Source organism: Gekko japonicus, unplaced genomic scaffold, assembly GCF_001447785.1.
Source record: "Gekko japonicus isolate JY-2015 unplaced genomic scaffold, Gekko_japonicus_V1.1 scaffold14, whole genome shotgun sequence".
NCBI classification, from domain to species: Eukaryota; Metazoa; Chordata; class Lepidosauria; order Squamata; family Gekkonidae; genus Gekko; species Gekko japonicus.
The window spans coordinates 440123-464229 of NW_015176452.1; the positions used below are offsets into that span (position 1 = coordinate 440123).

At 42.9% G+C, this 24107-nt stretch overlaps 1 protein-coding gene across 1 annotated transcript in view; it reads left to right on the plus strand.

The window, feature by feature from the left end:
• Positions 1–13451: 13451 nt before the first annotated feature.
• EHHADH (enoyl-CoA, hydratase/3-hydroxyacyl CoA dehydrogenase) overlaps positions 13452–24107 on the plus strand; it is a 33780-nt gene continuing 23124 nt past the window's right edge. The window contains exons 1-2 of the mRNA XM_015426834.1: positions 13452–13608; positions 21594–21697. Of these exons, the coding sequence (XP_015282320.1) occupies positions 13535–13608; positions 21594–21697 (178 nt within the window). The 5' untranslated portion in view covers positions 13452–13534. The remainder of the gene's footprint in view (positions 13609–21593; positions 21698–24107) is intronic.

The window sequence follows — 24107 nt, forward strand, 5'->3', positions numbered from 1 at the left end:
TCCAGGTCCCACCTGGAGATTGGCAACCCTAGGGGGAAGTCAGCTGCACAGCAGGGGGTTGAAGAGAATGGTTTGATGGCTGCTGGGCCAAGATTGGCAACAATAGTTCCCCAGGAGCCCCACCGCAAATGCACCAAACAATTCCTCAAGATTTTCCAAAACACTACTCTGTTTTGGGCTCCTGGGGAACTTTGAAGTAGCACCAAAGCTTTAAGATCTCTCCAGCTGTCACCTGGAGACTGGCAACAGCTTGTCTGGAGTGTGGGCAGCATGGCATTGTATCTGTCTGAGGTCCCCCTCTTCCTCCTCCTCCTCAGATCCCACCCTCAGCAGGCTTCATCCCTAAAATATCCTGGAAGTTTCCAACCTGGAGTTGGCAACCCTATGTCCTGGAGTTCGAACCTGGAGTTGGCAACCATCAGCCAACGTTTATCTGCCTGTCTGTCTTTACAACCCCCCCACACACACACACACAGCCTCTGCCTAGGGAGCAGCTGACATCATTCTCCTCTCCCAACTGAAAATTCCAACTGCCTTGGGGGGGGGGAGTTTGAGGTATGGAATGGAGTGTAGTCCAATCAGCTTCCATATGTAAATGACCTTGGAACGCTGACCGGGACTGCACAAAGCAGCCAATGAACCCAGCCAGTGTCTTCCGAGTGGCAGTTTTTTCGGCCTAACACTAAAGGGGCCAATTTTAGAATTCTGGCACCCACTACTCTTTTATAATAAGGGAGAGATCAGCTGATAGCTAGAACACACTGTGGCAGCTTGAATTACAATTGCCTAGATCTTGGAAGCTAAGTAGGGCCAGCTCTGGTTAGTATTTGGATGGGAGACCACCACCAAGGAAGTACAGAGTTGCAATGCAGAGGCAGGCAATGGCAAACCACCTCTGAAACAGCTCTTGCCTTGAAAACCCTACAGGCTCACCATAAGTCAGCTGTGATATGACAGGACTTTCCTCTACCACCACCAATATAAAATTCTCCCTTCTGTGCAGCTATTAAATGCTCATAAGCTCTGTGATACATTGAACCTAACAGTAAAACAAAGTCTATGGAAGACATTCAGCTGCAATTCCATTTTATCTCTAAATAGAAGCCTGAAGCAACAGATACTAGCATCATATTAGAAGAACCTGTACAAAAAAGGTGAAATATCATTAAGTATCCAGTATCCCTACCTATAAAAATTAAATTTCAGCAGTCCCTTACTTTTTGATATTTTCTTGACACTGAAGTTGCAGAATATTTATTGTTTGGGACAGAGCCTGGTAACACCTGAATATAGTGACACACTTGACAGCTGTCATAGTTCTTGTTTTCTACAAGCATAGTTCTATCTTCTAAGAGCATGTCATATGATTAATACTTGCTCATGAAAGCCTAGAGCTTTCCCTGTACTTTTAGCCATTGCACCAGATGGATACACTTTCTGTGGAATGCAGGACCATTCCTACACAATCTATTATACGCACATATACTCTGTTATAAGCAGTAATATTACTCAGGAGTGATGAAGCTGCTGCTTAAGAAGGACAAAGCAATGGTGAATTAGCCAGAATGATATCTGTCTACAACAAACTAGGGGGAAAACTATTTTAAAACTATCAAATTGTTAACATTCATTTTAGCACAGGATTCAGCTTCTAAAAATGTCAAATCCTTGTGTTCTTGAACAAAATCATGGTCAAAATATCATTTTAAAATGTATATATCAATCTCAAACAAGTGGAATGACTGCAGCCCAAGTTAGGTAAAAAAAACCATGACAAACTGGAATTTGGCCAAAAGTAGAACATCACATATTGAATGGGTTTAAACTGGAACATGTCTCATCCCATACTTCAGATATCTATGATCATTAAGAACCTTTGTTTAATATTTTTCAACAGCATAAATACACAATCAAGACTAAACAGAATATTTTATATTGAAACAAGGCACACAGCAGGGTGGCCATTTGTCTCCCTTATTATTCACCAGGGCTATAAAATCCCTGGCCATTGTGAGAACCAGCCATCTAGTTAAGGATGCGAAGATAGAAGATAAAAAGGCAAACGTATGAATACAGCCAATTTTTTAAAAAACTTCACTGTTGAACATACTATACGCACATAGAAACTACAATCACTAAAACTTACCAATATTTGTTTAACATGTTATAAGCAAGACCATAGATACTGATCCACTAAATTGCAACTTTTTCTGTAAACCCCATTTCATCACATTCCTCCCTTTCATTAGTACATCCAATGTGTAATTTGCCACTTCTGTGATCTGTCAAGACTCCGTTTCACCATGACCCCTAACTCTCTCTCTCTTTCTCTGCTGGGTCACAGCACTCAACTTCCTGTGTGTGGCATATAGAATTTTTACAGGGACAAATGAATAATAATGAATTTGCTTTTAATACTGTGGATTGAAGGCCAACAAAATCACTTTGAAGACTACTCCCTTTAAGATGTAATTTCATAAATAATTTCAATAACATTATCCCCACTATCTAGTAAGGCATGATCTTGCCAAATTAAGAAGTTTTAAATCCTACTGAAGTGATCTCAACATGGGCTTAACTTTGCCATTTAAATTAATGTAGAAATCACCAGGCTGTATCACATATATGACAATTATATGTATGCATCCATCAGCATTCTCTAGAACATCTTACATAGTCAATAGCAAGATATAGTATAACTGCCCATAAAGTGAAGAGAATAGTCTGGCAGAATGTGTCTCTGCTCAAAATTAAAACCCCAAATTACCACACAAACTATCTAGGAAACTAGTAAGGGAGTTTGGGATTAGGCTCATAAAAGATTAATTGCAAGTACTTAAAGCTAGTAATTGAGTGGGTAGTCAGAAATGTATTATTTATTTACACTATCTATAATCCACCTTTCTCACTTGGACTCAAGGCGGATTACACAGATGAGTCAATAAAATTAACAAGATAGAACAGTCAATAAACAATGAAACAGGATTTGGATTGTAGAACCAACCAGAAGTCAAAAAAACAGAACTGCAGCAAAACATAACTGTTAACAGGATACAATTAATGATGTAAAATTTCACAATATGATCCAGGCCACAGTAAACTAAACACAGTAGTACAGACAATGGTCCCCAATAATTTATCCAAGTAACTTTGTGAAGGCTTTTGTACAGTGCTACCCTAGTGCCCGAGTAGAAAAGCCATCTTGAATAATTCAATTTTGCATAGTTTGTGGAAAGCCGAGAGAGCAAGAGCCTTCCTGACCTCCTTAGGCAGGCCATTACACAAGGTGGGGGCCACAACGGTGAAGGCTGTGTACGGGCAGCTGTTGATTTTGTCCATTTGCAGGTTGGCACCTGCAGGAGGCCCTGCTTGAATGAGCGAAGCTGTTGTGGTAGATCACAGGGGGAGAGACAGTCTTGGAGATATCAGGGTCCAACGCCATGAAGAGCATTCTGCATAATAGCCAGTACTTTAAATTGAGCCTGGTAACTGATGGGCAGCCAGTGAATGTAGAAGGGGAGTAATACACAAGCTCCATCTAACTCCCAATAATAGCTGAACTGCAGCATTCTGAAACAGCAAAATTATAAAATGCAGAGTAATTTATGGTTGCCCTAGTTTGCTGGGATTTCAACAATAAAAATATAAATTTCGGTAGAATACCTTTTAAATTCATCATTCCTCCTTTATTAGTGAATCGCTGCAAATTAAAGTGATATAAAATATTCCTAGGCCCCTGCCACACGAGGGGGAAAATGCGCGGCCTAAGTGCTGCACCAAAATAGACATGCGGCAGCGGGATCACGTGGATCCCCCGAGCCGCGGCACGATCAGATGCCGGGGAGGAAGCCATGGTTGGGAGACCAAGGCAGCCGGCTGCACATGCGTGCGCATGCGCAGTTCAGCCAGGAGTCGGGGATGAGCCGGCAGAAGGACGCGCTGGCGATCCCACGGCCGCGCTTGCCGCGGCCTTTCAAGAAAGACCACCTGTTGGTGGTTCTTTTATGCAGCGGGTTTTCAGGGGTAGGGACGGATCAGGGACGGGTGCGCGCCGCTTCCCAGATGTTGCAGTGAGATCGCACCAGTTTGCTGTGCCCCCGATCCGTCCCTCTCCCGGGCCAAACCCCTCTGTGTGACCGGGACCCTACTTGAATAAAAACTATGATCCTGGGATTTAAAGCATTTATAATGCAAAAATAAATTTCTATTACAGGATGAACAGTTGCTTATCTTGTATTATCACACTGTCCAGCGTAGAAGGGAAGCCTTGGGCAGACATAAATTGATTGTATTTCTGATGAAATCATATGAGGACATTCTGGGAAAGCATATGAGGAGATTCTTCTGCCTCATGCAACTGGAGCTGAGCTAGATAAATGGGAATTCTCCCGCCACCATGCTACTGCTGTGGCATCTATGCCCCCCTCAAATCATTCGAGAGTATCACTGAAGTCCTGGGAAAGCATGAGGGAAAGCGAGGTCTACGGTAAGAGGATAATCTTTAAAACAAAATCATACTCCTCTGACTGTGGGCAGAAGTGTCTCCCTATAAGCAGAGAAAAGAGGTTAGGATCCAAATCTTAGAATGAGAGAAGAAAATCGCATTGGACTGGAGTTTAATCTGAATGGAAGTAGGAAATACTTCCCCCAACAAAAATTCTACAATATTAGTAAGTCTAAAGAAGAAGAGGAGATTGGATTTATACCCCGTCCTTCACTCAGAGTGGCTTACAAACTCCTTTCCCTTCCCCTCCCCACAACAGACACCCTGTGAGGTAGGTGGGGCTGAGAGAGCTCTTTCAAGAACTGCTCTTTCAAGGACAGCTCTCATCAGAACTATGGCTTCATAACATGCTAAGATATCAAGCTGAAAATATGAGAAACATGGCCATGAAAAACTAGGGAACAGGTTCAGTCTGTGAGGAAGCAGTCTTGTCCATTCTATCACATTTTTGAGACACAAGGCAAAAAAAGCTTATTAGATTCCCAATACCAAATGGCAAAGCAAACCTTAAAAGCCACATTTCGTTATAAAGATACAAACAGAAAGGATGGTAAATTCAACTGCTTTAAACTTTGTCTTTTACAAGATCTGAGAGCTGACACACAATTATTTTTAAAGCCAGTTTCTAATCTTAATAATTTTGAGGACAATCTTTGAAATAACTGCAGGATTACATATCATTCACAATAAAGAATGTGGCCACAATATGAAATGCAAAAGATGGTTGTACATGGGCAATGTTTCTCACAATCTGTAGTGTAATTCAGAGATATGTGTTAACTTTTTAATTGTGTCTAGTTTTCGCACCACTATATTAAATAATGTGTTGTTTTAAAGGCATCTGAGACACAAACACTGTGTTAAATGGCAAGAAGAATCAGCTCAACAAAGGCCCCGGTCACACAGGCAGGAAACTGCAGAGGAGAAGCGTGGCTGTTTGCCCTGGGGCAAACTACTGCGCAGTTACGTGATCAGACCTCCTGTGGCGGTCCTGTGGAGGTACCGTGGAGGTTCCATGGCAAGGGAGAGGTGCCGATCACAGGACAAGCCGGCGCACAACGAAGAAGCGCGCGCCGCGGCAAACTGTTTTTTATTTTTGTGTACATGACAAATGCGCATGCTCCGTTGGGTGCGCATGCGCATCCACAGAGACTTGGACAAAAAAAACACACCTTATTTGCAAGGGGACATGGGCGGGCGCCGGATGCCACCGGAAACGCGATCAGACGCCCGCCCTTGCCCCGCAGTTTCTGGAAACTAGTACCTCCAAGGTACTAGTTTTTTGCCACGCAGTTTCGGCTGGAAGCCTCGGTTGAGCCACGGGAGTGCTACGCTTCCCAGATGTGCTGGTGAGATCGCGCCCGGAAACTCCGGCTGTTTTCCGTCTCACTTGTGTGGCTTCTGTTACGTGTGACCGCAGCCAAAGCTTACATTCTTAACATACTGAAGCCTTGAACAGCAAGCTCTTTGGACTACACAGCATTTTAAAAAATGGAATTTTTGAAATGGCTGGCTAATTTACTTTGCAGAACTGCATCTCCAAAAACAGTATAATAAGCATTTACCTTTCTCAAATTGCTGTGGATTCCAGTAAAGTAGTAACAACTCATGGCTCGTTTTTGGAAGCTTTAATTATCCATTTATTCCTGCTACTTGGATATTTCTGGTGTTCTTTCCTGAAGGCTGAAGTTTAGCAACCTAAAAAAAGAATTTCAACACAGTTTAAAGACATGTTACCTACACATTTGGGGTTTGCAACTCGATTAGAGTATATTTACTTCTTGCTCGGTCCTAAGGAATTTTATGGTTAGCATTATAAACTGTAGCTATACATTCAAAATAAGAACGCTCCATTAAGCAGAGCTAGGGTTCTAGATTAAGACACACAAAAGAACTAAGTGCAACCAAAGAGGCAGATCCTTTTAAAATCTTACGGTAGTGTTATTGCTGCTTCAGTCATTACTGTCAACTATTTAAAGAAAAAATTCATCTGACTCCTTCATACAAGACAACATCAAATCTAGCATTTCAAACTATCATTCCTACCAGCAGGGCTTCTTCTGTCAAAGCACTGGGAACATCTGACAGCAAGTTGTACTTGGAAATAAATGCCTAAAGTCTCTTCCCAAATGTAATCCATCCTAGCTATCAACTCAAGAATCTAGTTTAAGATCATTATTTGTAAAAATCACTGAGTTCTAACTAGCCATGGATGTAGACATATGATATCATGTCAAAATGTACCAATTCATTTTAAAATAAATCAGAATACGAAAGCTCTGACTATGGATATGAACAGGGATTCCAATTCTCATCTGAGATTAAATAATTATCTCAGTCTAATCTGTCTCACGGAATTCTTATGAGGCAAAAATTGATAATATATAGAAGTGCACCCTAAATATGTGAGATGGGGCAGGAAATACAAATAACTGGTTATGTTCATTAGTCTACTGCCTCTCATTGGGAAGCCATTCTGCAATTTAACTCTTCCAAGCCTTTTTTAGCACTTTATGTGCCAAATACAAATAGCAAGGATACAGAGAAGTTCCTACTGATGCTGAAATCAGTTCTGCAACTCTCTTCCAAACATTAATAATTAGCTTATATCCCAGTTAACCAAGAATATGCCACAAATTAAAATTAAAAATATATTAGTTAAAATATTTATTTCAGCATCATAATTAATTTGCCAAATACTATATCCAGAATAAAAAGTTATATCCAAAGCCACTGATTAGAGTCTCACACTCCAATCCAAGTTTACTATAAAATAATCTCATGTGATTTGGCCCTAACATAGCATATTATGAAATAGGCACACTTTAAAGTCACAGTTACATACAATGACAAGAATGTTTGCCTATAAATCAATAAATAAAGGCTCATGAAGTAAGAATGTGTTTGTGTGTGTGAGAGAGAGAGAGCGCCTCCGTGTATGAATGTCAACAGAAACAGCCTGCCTGGGGGGGAGGGGAGGAAAGAAAGAGAACATGTTTTTGTGTGTGTTTGTGTGTGAGAGTGTGTCTGTGTGTGAGAGTGTGTCTGTGTGTGTGTGAGAGAGAGAGAGCGTCAGTGTATGAATGTGAACAGAAACAGCATGCCTGGGGGGGGAAGGGGGGACAGCCTGCCTGGGGCAGAGGGGAGGAAAGAAAGAGAGAGAGAGAGAGAGAGAGAGAGAGACAGACAGACAGACAGACAGACAGACAGACACACTCCGTGTATGAATGTGAACAGGAACAGCATGCCTGGGGGGGAGGGGGGAAAGAAAGAGAATGTGTGTGTGTAAGAATGGGTGTGTTCAGACGCGCCATTTGATCTGGTGTCGTGCCAGTTCAGAAACAGATTTTGTACCTGCAATCACACAGTCAACATCTGCCTCCCATCCTCAGCCGTCGCTTTCCAGCTCAAATCCCCTTTAAACCGGAGTATTTTGTTAACAGATCCCCAAGTGGTGTTTTCCTGATTCTCCGTTTCTAGCCACATTTTCCCCCTGTGTGATCGCTCCTCTGGTGTCGAGCCACTTCCGGTTTAAACCCCCTGCCCGCTCAAAAGCTGCCTGAGGCTTCCGCTTTTCGACCACCTTTTTTTTTTTTAAGCGTTGGCGGTGTGTGCATAGGCGGAGCTCCACCACTGCATTATTAAAAACAATGTTTAAATGGTGCCTAGTTTTAGCATTCAGATGAGTTTGGGATCTCATGGAGGCCATTTTCGGGGTAAACATTTAAAGGGAAGTGTTCCTTTAAAGTTTAAAGGGAAGTGTTACAGTAGTCGGGTTGAAGTGGAAATTGCTGTTCTGCGCACGCATGAAAATGTTAGTTCTACAGATGGCTGCCTGTGCACATGCCCAAACTGAGAGAGAGAGAAAAACAACACCAATGCACACTCCTGCCTGTGGACGGCGGGGAGCGATGTGGCTGCGCAGCGAACCGCATCATGGCCGGAGCAATTTAAACCCGCTCCCAGCACACCGTCCGACCGCACCCAAAGTGTTCACCCAAAGTGAACCAGTGTTCCCACTAAGCTGAGTTAGTGTGAGCTAGCTCACCGTTTTTTAGCCCCCGGCTCACACATTTTTGTCTTCGCTCAGGAAGGATGGCTCCAGAGCCAACTAATTTGTGCAGTAGCCAAATCGCTCGCTCACAACTTTAATGCCAGGAGCTCACAAAGTAGAATTTTTAATCACAAGACTCCACGGTTTAGAGGAAGCATTGCTCTGAACTCTGTACATTGCTCAGAAACTGAGTGCACAGCAACTGTTTGGTATTCTGGCTATGAGACTTCAGCCGTGCATATACCAAACAAAAGCATCTGTGATGCCATAATTTGGTAAATTTCAGTACAAAGTCACCAATAAGAATAAGATAGAAACAAGACTCCTGTAAATGAATGTCCAGGAAAACTTTTTTTTAAATAAGTACCCGGGGGTACACTATTATTTTTTTCCATTATATACTACAGGCATACAAACATTCATACAAACAACCCCCAACTACCCCCCACAACATATAACATATAACAAGAGACTTTATCATTTCTTCTGCTTATTAAATTTCTAAATTCATTATCTATTTTACTAAGCTTATCTTTTCTGCGTTCTTGAATTACTACATTTATCTATCAGTTGCATTTAAATTATACCAATCGTAGAATCTCTTCCAAGTTTTTTGAAAAGTCCATTCTGTACCGGCTCTCATCTCAAGTGTCAGTTTGTCATTTTCTGCCGACCAGGAAAACTTTTAAAATGTTCCCCCCCCTACAGGCTTTTCTGTGTTGCCCTCCTTACTTTCAAATTTGTGACCATTTGCTTATAGCCCACCCTTCTCACTGAGACTCAAGGTGGATCAGGGAGTGTAAAACAACACAGGAGACATCCAGCAAACAATGCGCAAGGACCAGGATCAGGAGAATGAGAAACAATGGAAAGAAAGCCTCGGGCATCACACGTGAAAGGGAGGGTCAGTAGACTGGAGAGATGCGAATGCTGAAACTCGAGGCTGATTATTTTATTTCCTTTCTTTTCATTTACAGTCTGGCTTTCGCACTGGGAGTCAAGACAGATTACAAGTATGATAGAGCTGTTTGGTCCATCAGTAAGCCACTTACAAAGCACGATAACATCTGATTGAAAACATCTAAATGTAACAGCAAAAAGACTCCTTGTAAAAGCTATTCCATCACTCAGCAAGGGCTGATGGCTCAGTGGCACAACCTCTGCTTGGCATGCAGAAGGTCCCAAGTTCAATCCCCAGCAGCATCTCCAGTTAAAAAAGACCAGGCAGTAGAATTTTTGCTCACAAGACTCCATAGCTTAGAGGGAACATTGGGCAGCTATTGACGTGCCTTTATAAAATATTAAAAGGTTTCTGAAATAATGTATAGGGAGGACTTTAGTCCTGAGAATCAAAATTGCGCCAAACTAGAAAAGTTTTATTCTTGCAATTTTACACTGTAGTCCTAAACACAGTCACATCCTCACTGATGCAGAAGGGTGTAACTCTATTTAGGATTGCACGGTTGATGGCTTTGGGGGGAGACTGGCAAAGGGAAGGGAAATGCATGACTAGAACTCGCGACCCGAGCCTATGCAGCGTGTCTTGTTGGGAATGGCTTGCAAATATATGTGTGTCTAAAGTCTGTATTAAAGTCATTTGGTGCTAACTGCCATGCAAGTGAAAACATCTGAAAAAGTAGCTTCATTGTTGTGTGTGTTGGCAGAACACTTGGCCAAGACTAAGCAGATTTTGAGGGAAGAAACTGACCAGCATAAACACTTAACAATTTACAGTGTCCAGAGGAGGAAGGGAGAATAAACACTGGGGAATGAAGACTGTAAAGGATTCATTCTCATCCCTTAGTTGTTTCTCCACCTCCCCCCACACACACACCTGCCAGCACAAAATTCTCCTTTTACAGCCCTGACCTATTTAATGGTAAAAGAGTATGGGATGATCAAGTAGGATTGGAAGAAAAGAGCTTCCATAAATCCTAAATCAATTATACCCCCCCAAAGATTTTTTTTAATGAAGGAGCAGTCCTAACATTTTAAAATATTCCAGAAAGGGAATTGAAAACAGGTTCAGAGAGGTGCCCTGAGCACATATGGAGAACATGATAAAAATATACCCTCTCATGTACTACACTGTTCAGGTCTAAGACAAGATGAGTACCTTTCTGCGTACCTAGCCTCAAGTCTCAGCAGCCCAAGGTTCAGGACTAAGTGAATGGGAACCTACTCACCTAACCCCAAAGCCCAGCAACTCCACACCACTGCACCATGGGTGGGGGAAATTTCCCAACTATTTATCTTCCTTTGAAAGCAGGATATTTCCCCACCACCTCTCTGCAAAGATGCACCTGAGGCAGGTCACAACACTCCAGCAGCATCAATCTTAGATTTGTTTAGAAGGACTTAGTTTTATTGCACACTTTCTTTCTCCCAGCTTCCGTATCAAATGTAAATCAATTAACTGAGCACTGAGGGAAAGTATGGTATAATGGTTAGAGCATCAGACCAGAATTTGGGAGACCCAGGTTCAAATCCTCACTCATGAAAACTTGCTGGGTGACTTTAGGCCAGTAACAGTCTCTCATCTTAACCTACCTAACAGGATTGTTGTTGTGAAAATAAGAGGAGGAGGGAAGAATGTTGTAAGCCACTTTGGATCCCCATTAGGGAGAAAAGAGTATAAAATAAATAAATAAATAAATAAATAGGACTTCCTCACAATTAAAGATCAGGCTGCAGTGCTATGCTTGCTTACTTCGGACTGTCCTAAAGACCTTGGTAAGCCACGCTTGAGTAAACATACATAGAATTAAGCCATAATAGTAAAGGTAAATGTTTCCCTTCCTTGAAAGCCAGTTGAATCCGACTCTAAGGATGTGGTGCTCATATCCATTTCCAAGCTGAAGAGCCAGCAATGTCCGAAGACGTTTCCGTGGTCATGTGGCCGGCATGACTAGATGCCGAGGCGCACGGAATGCTGTTGCCTTCCCACCGAACTGGTACCTATTTATCTACTTGCAATTTCTTCCTTTCAAACTGCTAAATTGGCAGGAGCTGGGACCAGAGACCAGAGCTCACTCTGTCATGTGGCACTCGGGTCTTGAACTGCTGAACTACCGACCTTCTGGTCTGCAGTTCAGCATCTTAACCACTTGAGCCACCGCAGCCCTTAAGCCATAATACAATACCATTTTTCTGCATCACGCCCTCATTCTCTGCCAGGACTAATATTCTGTGCTTGTTCAGATTTCTGTAATCCTGGTCCTACTACATTGCTCACTAGATGTATCATCATATTAACTATATCAAGTTACACTGTGTAATCTGCTCTGGGTCTCAATAAGAAAGTCAGACTATAAATATAGTAAATAAACAAAAGTAGTAGTAATGCCTGCCATTTGAAACAGTGCAGCTGCTGGGGTATACTTTGAACTCATAACACAAAGGCAATTGAGTTTTAAAATTCTATTCTTATCAGACAAACAACAACCCTGTCACCTTTCAAATTACTATAAAACGATATTAATGAAAACAGCATACCGCAAGTGGTGAAAAGCATTCAGCATTGTGTCATAATGTCACTGGGGTGCGGGAGCGCTTCGGGAAGTACACCTTGCAAACACACAGGGTACACACGCAAGCCCCTGTTTTCATCCATGAGAGGGTGGAAAGATTTCAGCTATATGTTTATTAGCACAGGTATGCAGGAGGGGGAGGAAGAGCACTTACCGACAACAACGCTAAGCTTTAGCCCTGCCCATACCACGTAGCCAGGTGCTCGTGGGAAAGCACCCAGATCAACAGTGTCCCACTCAGTGCAACAACCACGGAACAGAAAACTGTACAGGGTGCTTTTACTACAGGAACAACAACAAGAATCCAAACACCCAGCACCAACAACCACCGCTGCAAGCTACGTACATTCCCCAAACAGCTCACCCGTAGGCACCCATCCGCCGCCTTCAAGGCATTGTGGTCCCCGCTCCCGACCGAGCCGCCATGCGCGTCATTTCCGGCATCACCTGACACACAAGCAAACAACTGCTCCCGCGGTAGATCCACTTCCGGCTCCAGGGTGCCTGAAGAAGTGGCGTACTGTGGGAATATAGTTTGCAGTGCTGCACGCTCGGTTTGTGCTTTAAAAATGTATCTGCCTGGGTTGTCTTAAATTAAATTAATAGGAATTTAAGCCCCAATCGGCGCTACAGTTTTGTGTGTCTCTGTTATGTCCTTCATTTTTTTTATTATTTATTAACAATTGTTTGGCATACGTATAAATAGAGCAGCGGAGGCTCAAAGCGTATAAAGGAGATTAAATTTAAAATGAGATTGCGTCATCTTTGATTACGGGAGAAAGGATCCGCATGAAAAATTTTAACTGTAAACTGTTCAAGCTGAATTAGCTACTTGGCAGTTAAAACACAAGACAACGCTTTCATTTTGTCCTGTTACAACATAGCATCTTTACCAACAGTACTGCTTTGATTGCCTTCTTGGCTGTTGTTAAATTCTTTCAAAAACTACTATGTTGTGTTGCCCTTCCTATTTGGCTGTTGTTTGGGACCAACTTCCACATCATCTCAAAATGAGCACTTTAGAAAGTAGGAAAGACAGCTCTGGGACTGATTAAAGTATACGAAGCCCTCCTTGGCGTGTGTTGTTTTGCATGCCTTTTAATGAGACTAAATTTGTCCAGATTGGATTTGGCAACCAACATTAATTCTGAAAGCACGTCGTGGTATTTACGTGCGTCTGTCTGAGACTTACTTCTGAGTAAATCTGCATAGAATCAAGATGTGTGACTGAATTTCAGCCCCGAGCCACTGTAGTAGAGAACTGGAGCGAAGGCTGGTCGTCGTGCCAATTGGAGCCTCCCCCTCGTGGGGGCGGAATCTAGAGCTCTCAAAGGAGTTCAAGCCATCTGGCTTTTCTTGTTTCCACTGATCCCACCCCTCTGCGCTCGCTCGTCAAGCTTGCGGCGTTTGTTGGGCTGGCAAACTGGCAGGGGAGGCTCCGAGACCATGGCTCAGTACGCGAAGGGGGCAGCTGCGGTGGCCGTGATCCGAATCTGTAATCCTCCACTCAACACGCTCAGGTAATTGTGGGGGCTGGATAAGGAGAAGCTCGATTCAAGTGTTATATCTTGTAAATAATACCTCCAGAACAAAGTTTGAATCCAGTGGCACCTTTAAGACCAACAAAGTTCTATTCAAGGTGTGAGTTTTCGTGTGCATGCACACTTGTCAGACAATACCTCCAGGTTAGTTTTCCATTGAACATCAAGTTACTAACTACCAGATTCTTTTAGAACCCTACAGTCAGTTATTCTGGACGAGGGTGGGAATTTCTCTGCACGATTCAGCCCCAGCACTTATTTCTGATCCTTGGACCAGGCACCTGTACCGAAAAGACACATCCACCTTGGATTAGCTAGATCAGTGATGGCGAACCTTTTAGAGACCGAGTGCCCAAACTGCAACCCCAAACCCACTTATTTATCACAAAGTGCCAACGGCAATTTAACCTGAATACTGAGGTTTTACTTTAGAAAAAACAACCCATACATTAACTTAAGATGATCCAAACAAAGTAAGGAAAGCAATCCCAAATGCTTTCATTTACTTAAAATTATTTGGCAGAGAATTTGACCCTTTTATGATGGTCTGGGCCTGGCTGGGGCGATGGCACGTGTGCCCACAGAGAGGGCTCTGAGTGCCACCTCTGGCACCCGTGCCATAGGTTCACCACCATTGAGCTAGATCCTGTGTGAAAAAAACCACTTTTTCAGAGGTGTTTACTCCTGGGAATAGGACACAAACCTGTGCACACATGGTCCAAAGCAATGGACTTTCAGGTAAAACTTTTTAAAAAAGAAGACAATGTAATAATACCTTTTATTGGTACTAAGGAAAGATATTGCATAACTTCTGGTTTTGGATTTTGCCATGGGCCAGCATGGTTGCTTATTTTTTTGTTTACTCCCAAGTAAATTTGCCTAGCCACAGGTCTCATCAGAAGTAGGAACCATTTTATTTTGCAGGGCTTACTCCCAGGAAAGTGTTTTGGGACTATAGCTGTAAATTGCTTGTTATTCCTAATTTTCTAGCAAGTTTCTCCAGTGTGATATAGGACTGAAATGTGATGCAGAATCAATTTTGCTATCTAGGCCTGACTCAGTCCTTGGAATTTGCAATTAAAAGGGTTGTAGGTGATGTGAAACACCTTATCTTGAGACCCTGAGGACCACTGCTAAGCTAACAATACTGATCCTGATGGATGAAGGGTATAAGGCAGCTTCATTTGTGTGTATATCTTTTTGTTTACATGATTAACAAATTAGTAAACCATATTTAATGGGGAATGGAGCTAGACTTCCTCTAATCTCTTTAATTTAGGCAAGAGTTGGCTAAGATCCTATGCCTTTATAACTGTGTGACAGACAAATTCAACAAATAAAGCTACTCCATGTACCCACTATATCCCCTAGTTGTAGGAGGTGGGGAACAAATTTATGATGTCCCTCATGTTCTGTCGGCTCTGAATATACACATTCCAGGCAGTCTATGTCTAACTTGACATTGGCCCTGTCCCCATAATCTTGTATTACTGCCTTCCTGTTACAGATCACTGACTTCTTACCCAGTTGTCCTTCACCTCTCAGAGTTCTATATGTATTCTCCAAATCTAGTCCTGCCTTTACTTACAGGAGGATTCCTTAACAAAATCCATCCCCACTGCTTACTTGTGATTTCTCAGGGGCTAGAATGTAATTTTGGAGGCACTGTTTGACTTACCAAAAGTGTCTGGCTAATTTTAACTGAACACCAACAAACAGCCATTTTCAGAAGCTTTTCATGAGACTCTCAAAAGGTACATTTCTGGAAGGCAGGAGTCAGTCCATTGTTCTGGAATCTTAAAGAGAAAGAGTTCAGAGCACAGGTGCCTGAGCTCCTTTCAATGCAGAGAACTTCAGGCCTACTAGTTCAAACAGCCTCTTACTGTGCTTTAGAGGTTGTGAGGCCTTACCATGAGATCACCACTTTACACAGAGAAGAAACTTGGCCATCGTTCTCTTATGCAAGTTTATTAATTAACATGCATGCAAGGATAAAATGATCCAGCACAGGAACTGAGTTAAAAACGTGTTGCAAAACCCAGTAAGATAGGTGGTAGTTCAATAGCAAGCCTTGGGTTATATTTTCTAGTCTTTGCAATTGTGAGGAAGGTTTGAATTTGAAAATTAACATTTTTTAAAAATGCTGATAACCTGAAAGAATTTAAATAAATTGTACTGTTAGCAGATTCTCCATAAACAAGCCATAGTCATGGGTTGGGAGGTAAAGGTTGGGAACTGGTTAATGTATAAAAGGAAACTCATGTTTTCAGGACTTTGGATCCAGGGACTAAGCTATGGTTAATAACTCCACTGTGATCTGGATTACTGTTTATTATTAAAGCAGTTGATTTTCTGTTTCATCCAACCCTGTCTCAGGCTTGTTTTCTTTTAAGACATGTGGGTTTTCTAAGGAACACTAACAAATAATCCAATCACAATAAGAAAGAAAATATGCATTGACTTCGATCAGTTTAAGAGTTTCTTTTAGCTATAAATTGGCTAGACTTCAGAAATGCAACACAGACTGCATAGAATTGCAGTTTGCTGAGTTCCTTTATACCAATTGCAAGTACACAATAGAAATTGGTGCCACTCCACATTTTGAAGAGTCATTATTCCTCCTTTCCCTGGGCCATCCTAATAGAGTTATACCTTAAATCAATTGAAGTAAATGGTCTTAAAAAGATGTAACTCTGCTTAGAATGGTGGTGTTAGTCTTGCAGCCCAGTCCTACACATATTTGCTTTGAAGTAAGTTCCACTTACTTCAGTGGATCTTACACCCAAGCACTTTGTTTTTTATTTATTTATAATCCACATTTCCAGTGAGACTCAAAGCGGATTACACAGTATAAGTCTATAACATTCCATACAAAGGGACATCTAAGAAGCACAGTGTAGGTTGATACAATCAATATGAGGAGACAGCCAATGAGCAGTATACTAGGACTAGAATTATTGAAATCTGAATTAATTCAGCATATTCGGCTTGATACAGAGTATGAATATAATGAAGGGAAATGGTATTACATCAGTAGAAGATGGTAAAGTAACAGCAGGGTAATAAATGCAGCAAAATGATAATATAGCCTATACACAGTGATATGATCTACAGATAAAGCACCTTCAGGAACGATTATGCTATGGTATAATCCTATAACCTTCATGGAAAAGCTCTCCTGAACAACTGTTCAGTTGACAAAAGTGTGGGAGCCATCCTGACCTTCTCAGGCAGACCAGTCCACAAGGTTGGGGCCATAACAAAGACAGCATGTGTATTGTTGATCTTGCCTGTTTGCAGGGGTGGCACCTGCAGAAAGCACTGGACTGATGAGTGGAGCTGTCATGATGGAACCTAGGAGAGACCGTCCTGCAGATATGAGGGTCCAAGACCATGCGTGGCTTTGTATGTGATAGTCAGTAGTACCTTGAATTGAAACTGGTAGCTGACAGTGGAGTACCTGTAAAATGGGTGTTATGTGCACTGCTTCATCTGGTGGTGGAAAGCACTGTCAATTGTAGCCAATTTACAACAACCCTGTAGGGTTTTCAAGGCAAGAGATATTCAAAGTGGTTTGTCATTGCCTGCCTGTGTGTAGCAACTCCAGACTTTCTTGGTGGTCTCCCATCCAAATATTAACCAGGGCTGACCCTGCTTAGCAGCCAAGGTCTGACAAGATTGGGCTAGCTTGGGCCATTCAGGTTGGAGTATGTTTCATCTAGCTCCTGAAAATAACTGAGCTGTGGCATTCTGTACAAACTGGAGTCCCTGAGTTGACTTGAAGCATTCAACCATGTAGAGAGCATTATAATAGCCTAGTCTTGATGTTACTGTGGTGTGGATCCTGGAGGCAAGGTTTGCTGAGTCAGGATAGGGGGCCATCTTCCAGGGTTGATGAAGTTAGAAGAATGCATTTTTTGCTGCTGCATTAACTTGCTTCTCCAGCAGTAATGCTGGATCCGGTATAACTTCTAGGCTCTTTTACAAGTCAGCTAAGCTTCATGAAATGTGGGAAGTGTGATTTCCTTTAAAGCTTCAGCCTTCCCAGGTTGCATTACTTCCATCTTATCAGGATTCAGTTTCAGTTTGTTCCGTCTTAGCCATTTCACTACAGCTATAAGGCAGTGGCTCAAGACCTCTATCACCAGGGAGTTTGAATAGAGGGATATAGAGCTGGGTGTCATCTGCATATTATTGACATCCAATTCCAAAGCTATGAATGATTTCTCCTAAGGGCTTTATGTAGAGGTTAAATAGTAAGGGGGATAAGACTGCACCTTGTGAAACCTCACAGGAGAAGTCCCATACTGATGGCAACTGGTCTCCAATAGTGACTCTTTCTGACCAGTCCACAAGGAACGATTTAAACCATTCTAAAGCACATCCCCTGATACCTTCTTCTGCTTTCAGACTTCTCAGTGATTCCAAGATGCACCTTATAGAAGGCTGTGGATAAATCTAGTAGGACCAACAAAGAGGAAATGAAGCTTAAAACCATATTCTCTCTTGATTTTTATATCGTACTAGGAATAAGGCCCATTGTGGAAATAAATACAACGAGCTCTAGAAAGAGGCTCTGGGTGGGTGCCCTGCCCTTGGGCACTCAGCGTCAATTTGCTGTGGTTTCAGAAGGGTATAATGGCACAGAGTCCACCGTTTTCTCCAGGGGAACTGATCTTTGCCATCTGAAGAGCAGTTGTAATTCTGAGTGATCTCCAGTCCTCACCAGGAGATTGGTAACAATGGTTCCATGGGAGGAAATGGCTGGTTTGGAGGGTGGAGTCTATGGCATTGTACCTGTCTGAGGTCCCACCACTCCTCAAACCCCACCCTCTCCAGATTCCACCCCTCAAATCTCTAGGAATTTCCCAACCTGGAGGTGGCAACATACCGTTATCTGCCCCTCAGACTTTAGCTTTCCACCTCCCCCCCTCCCTGCAGCCTCTGCCTAGGGAGAGTACAGTCTTTCTCTACAGTGGGGACCAAAGCAGCTCACATTATTCTCCTCTCCTCTCCCCCTTCACATCAACCCTGTGAGGTAGGTTAGCTGAAAGTCTGTGACTGGTCCGAAATCACCCACTCAGCTTCCACTGGCAGACCTTGCTCTGAAGTGTTTACAGCTACACCACACTGGCTGTGGTATCACCTGGTATCACAACGGAACTCCAGACAACAGATCTCTCTCTCCCCTGGAGAAAAAAAATGCTTTGGCAGGTGGACTCTATGTCATTCTATCTAGCTGAGGCTTCTTCCCTTCCCCAAACCCTGGCTTCCATAGTCTCCATCACAAAATCTCCAGGAATTTCCCAATCTGGAGCTGGCAACCCTAGTTAGGACTGGTCCCAATGAGTTCCCCACAAAGGCCAAAGTTGGCCTGGAAAGGGCCTCCTCCCCCTGCCTTTTTACTGACAGAGCCAAGCTTGGGTGCCTAGCAACAGCCACTGAGGGAAAACTGAGCCGCACAGCAGGAGGAGGAGACAATGGTTTGGCCGCTGGCCCACCTCAGTAGCCAGCCAGCCAAGGAGGAGACAAGCAGTAGAAGCGTCTTTGTCAGGAGAGACAGCCATTTTGGCAGTTTATTTGTCAGGGAAGACGGCCAGGCTGGCAGTGGGCAGGAGAGAGGAGCGGACCCAGCAGGCAGCCGGTGGCATGTGAGTACTCTTGAGTGGCAGTTGATGGGCCAATGGCTGATGGAGCACACAGCACAGCCAATGAGAGAGCTAAAAAGTGTCAATACGCTGGGCTTTTATATGTATAGGAAACTTAAATGTTGGTAGTATACAACCATACTATAGGATCGATTTTATAGCAGGCCTGAGGAAATAAAAAGCAGCATGGTAGTGATTGCATAAGATGACAAAATATGGCATAGTTTGAAGAGCAGGGCTGTATGGTACATACTGGCCTAGTAGTGGGTGAAATGTTTTCCTAGGCACATAGACATGGTAGGCATAGTTGCACTAGTAATCAAGCTTCTTTTTAGATCTTCCAACTCAGTCAGTTTCACAATCATGCCATGAAACATGCTACATGAAAATAACACAGAGGTGCAAATTGCACTGAGCAAAAGCATAGAAGCAGATACTTGTAAAATAAGTGCTTGAGAGAAATGCTAATTTCATTTGCATCTTGGGACATATTTTAAGATAAACAAACAAAAATTAACTAGCATTTTGTGTGAGATAAAATGGCTTCTCTAATATCTAAGTGTTTTAAGGATTGCAAGGAGCAAGAACAAAAGAGATCTGGGTTTTTTCCTGCAGCAGACTAACAGTCCTAAACCATGAAAGAAAACTACTCCCAATTTACTGCTAGCTGCATTACACAGTACTGTTTTGCTGTGTGCAGATAATCTCCCCTGTGAAGGATAATTTGTGTTACTGAAATGTGCGGTATAATTATCTTACATGCTACAAGAATGTGACTCAGGCAACCTTCAAGCTGCTGATAAAGAACAAGCTACCTACTGCAACCGCATCCTCAGATTCTGAAGCAATTATAGTTAATGAAAGTAATGTTGATGGGATTGGCAAAGAAAGTGGGGGAGCTAAGAGAAATGCATCAGCTTCTTCATCTTTCATAGGAATTGTTAGAGGTTTCTACTTTTCTTAGATCGGCATTTATTTTTAAATGTTTGCTGCTGTTTTAGCTCCCTCTAGAGGTAGTTCACTTCATCTGTAGAATGTGCACCACTGTGTTCTTAGCACTGCCATGTGTTAATTTATTTTAGATTTATTTAAATGAGCAAGTAGAGGACAAACTGAGGCCCACTGAGGAAGCAGCACATCGAAAATGCTGCGTAGACCACTAAGAAATTGACACTGCAGGAGCAGCTTGGACAAACAAGCCTGGCAGAAGTTTATCAGGGCTCTTTTTGTAGAAAAAGCCCAGCAGGAACCCATTAGCATAATAGGCCACACCCAACAGCAGAAATCCATTAGCATATTAGGCCACACCCCTGACAGCACAACTCGTTAGCACATTAGGCCGCACCCCCATGTTACCAGAAGTGTGGTCATCCAGCCACACCCACCTTTTGCTTCTTATTCTGTTTACCTTGTTTGTTGTCGAAACCCAGGGCCTTTTTTTGTGGCAGGAACGCCTTTGCATGTTAGGCCACACACTCCTAATGTAGCCAATCCTAATGAGTTCCTGCTGTTGGGTGTGGCCTATTATGCTAATGAGTTCCGGCTGGGCGTGGCCAACTCGGGAGCCAGCCAGAACTCCGTTCCTGTGCGTTCCTGCCCAAAAATAGCCCTGGTTGTGCTTGAATTATCAAGATTGTTGGAAATTCTAGATAGAAGAAGTGGAGGAACAGAGGAAACGTTTGGAGGGCAGGAAAGAGAAGATTATGATCAAGGAATATAGCTGAGAAATTGTGCTTTGCTTAGCCTGGTTGGTTGGCGTGTAGCAATAAGAAGCAATTACTTTGTATATTAACTTTTTTAAGTTGGAGAAACGTGATAATTAAGACTCAGGGAGAATGTTGTGAAAGAAAATTACAACTAAATCCAAATATAGGTTTGTGCAAGAGGTTGCATAACAACTTACACATCAGTTTGTCAAAGTGGGAGCATAAGCACTGCTATGAAAACTACCTATTGTGAATTCTGGTGCACACTCTTGCAGAATAGTACTACTAACTATTTTCCTTATCATGTTTCTTTGGATCCAATTCATATATTCTGTAACTCCAAAACAAGCTTCAGAAAATTACAGATGTAATTGGCTGAGGTTTATGTCCTTGAACTGCCTGGGTCCTTCACCATGTGGGGAGGCTTTTCCCAGCTGAGGTAGGGGTTAAACAGTTGAAGCCACCAACACTGAAATATGCCATATCGATCTTGTAGCTTATTTGAATTTTTATTCCAAAACTCCTTAGGGAATTTGTTTTATGACAGACAGACAGACATCCTCAGCTACTATTCCCATGGTTTTTAAAGTGACTCTCTGATTTGTTTCAGTGTTAAAACATTACTGACTTTGCAGCAAGAAGTGAAGCATGCAAATATTGATCCCACCGTGAAAGCTGTTGTGATTTGTGGTGCAAATGGCAAATTCAGTGCAGGTAAGAGCCTCCGCATTCATGCTTGTGTACGTATCATCTGTTTCTTGCTCCTATTAAAGATTGTGAAGTTTTGCAGCTATACTTTGACAGTGTTGCTTTGCCAATGCAATTTTCTAATACGTGCTTAAAGTATTGGAGGGCAGAAGTGCTATCAAGTCACAGCTGACTTACAGTGACTCCATAGGGTTTTCAAGACAACAGACATTCAGAGGTGCTTTGCTGTTGGCTGCCTCCACATCACATCCCTGACATTCCTTGGAAGTTGACATCCAAGTACTAGCCAGGGCCAACCCTGCTTAGCTTCCGAGATCTGATGAGATAGAGCTAGCCTGAGCTATCCAAGTCAGGGCAATATTACTAGCTAATTAAACGTCAAAGGTGATTTATGTAGAGGTATGTATATGGACTTTGATTTAGTAAAGGCATTCCTTCCCACCCTGCAGAGATCTGATTCCCCTCCCCCTCATGCTGTTTCTGTGGGTCTCCTGCCCTCTGCCCCCAGAGCAGCATGTGGAGGACAATTGGGGCTCCAGTGGGAAGGGAATGGGGGAATGTTCTGCTATTCTGATGAAATGTTTCCTCATCCTTCTAGCTGAGGCTTTTAATTTCTTCAGCATATTTAGTTTTGTGTTGAATTTGCTAGCAATTTTTTCCTACATTTATCAATAGGGATAATGAAGACAATTGAACCAAGAACACATATGTACAAAATCCCACTGTAGACCCATTGGGAGAATTTGAGATCTGTTGTAGTGCCACTAAATTGTTTATGGAGCAAGTTGTTTGAATTAGTACAGCAATTAAACCATTCTGCAGTATTCAACACAACACATATGCAAGGGCAATTCACTTTCCATATGTAGTAGTGTAGTTCAATAGTGTTCAAAGGCCAATAAGTGAACTGGAAGGGACCAAAAGGCCATTTTTGCAACCCCTGCTACAAGGCACATACAGATGACTTCCCATGAAGCAACACCAGTATCGTAGATCAGGCATGTCCAACTTCGAATAGGTAGTGATCTATTTTTTCCGGCCAAAAGTGCCGGTGATCTACCACCATGAAAATAAAGTTTCAAATTAGTTTTAAATTAGATTTTAACCCACTAAAGTTGGGTTCCCCCGCGCCCCCCCCCCCATTTATAATGCACCTTCTGTCATTTACTGGTAAGCAAAATAAGCAAAAACAAAACAGAGACGAAGATCCAGAAAGAACTGCAAACCAGGAGACCAAGTGGGGCTGGTGATCTACCTCTGACTTCTCCGTGATCTACTGGTAGATCGCGATCTACCTGTTGGACATACCTGTCGGAGATAATCGGTCAATAATATCCACACAATATTTATACTTGGGGCCAAACATAATATTTCTAGACCTAGTATATATGATCCCATCCCATCCATACAATCACATCAATGCACAGAAAAGAAAAAAAGTCTATTTTATTACTGAAATTACTTTAAAAGACCATATAATGATAATGGTTTTGAAATCTGGGCCAGGAGACTGAACCTTCAACCCCCTATGTAGTTCTCACCCCCCTGCCCCATTCTTGAATCACAAGAACTGTGAAGGAACAGACTAGCAAGCCATCCCTGTACCTTCAGTTTGGTCCCTGGGAGGTTGGCAAACTCTACGGCCAACCCAAGTCTACACTCATTGCCGCCGTCACCCTTTCCCTCACTCCATAGAGGTGCCAAAAACAAACTGGACAACTCCTGCTGCCACCATTGACTCTGAGATTATCTCTTGCTAAACAGAGTTGCGCACCTAACATTTTGCTCCTGCATTGCCATTGAAAGTCTCCACCTTGCTGCTTCACCTGCCCACTTTGCTCCTATAAGATTGACTAGGTACGATGTGTTTCCAGAGACCAAACTTAAAGCGTTCAAAATATAAGGAAGTTTAATAATCAAATAAAAAGAATACACATATTCTGTTCAAGCAGTCTGTCTGAGCAAGGGTACAAAGAAATGGTAAAAACATGTGGCTCCTTTTCTCTACTTATACTAAATGATTATGTACAGAGGTCATTTCGGGGGGGATCGCAGTTCCCCCGGGTGAGGTATGGGGGGCGCGGCACAGGACGAAGCCCCGCCCCCTGCTTCCGGCCGCCCCGCTTTCGGCCCTCATTCAGCCAGGAGGAGGCAGGAGAAGAGGGAGGGTAAGTTGCTTCCTCCCTGCCTCTCCCCACCCCTGCCTGCCTGGGGCCAGGGAGGGCCTTCACGGGGCTTCCTTGCACTCCCGCTGGCCTTGCAGGTCCACCGCCGGGCCCCTCATGGGGCTTGGCAGTGGAGCTGCAAGGCCGCCGGCGGCGGCCGGGTCCGTTGGGGGCGGGGTGTGTGGCCTTATGACACACTTCCGGTGATGTCAGGGGGTGTGGCCTTATGACACACTTCCGGTGATGTCAGG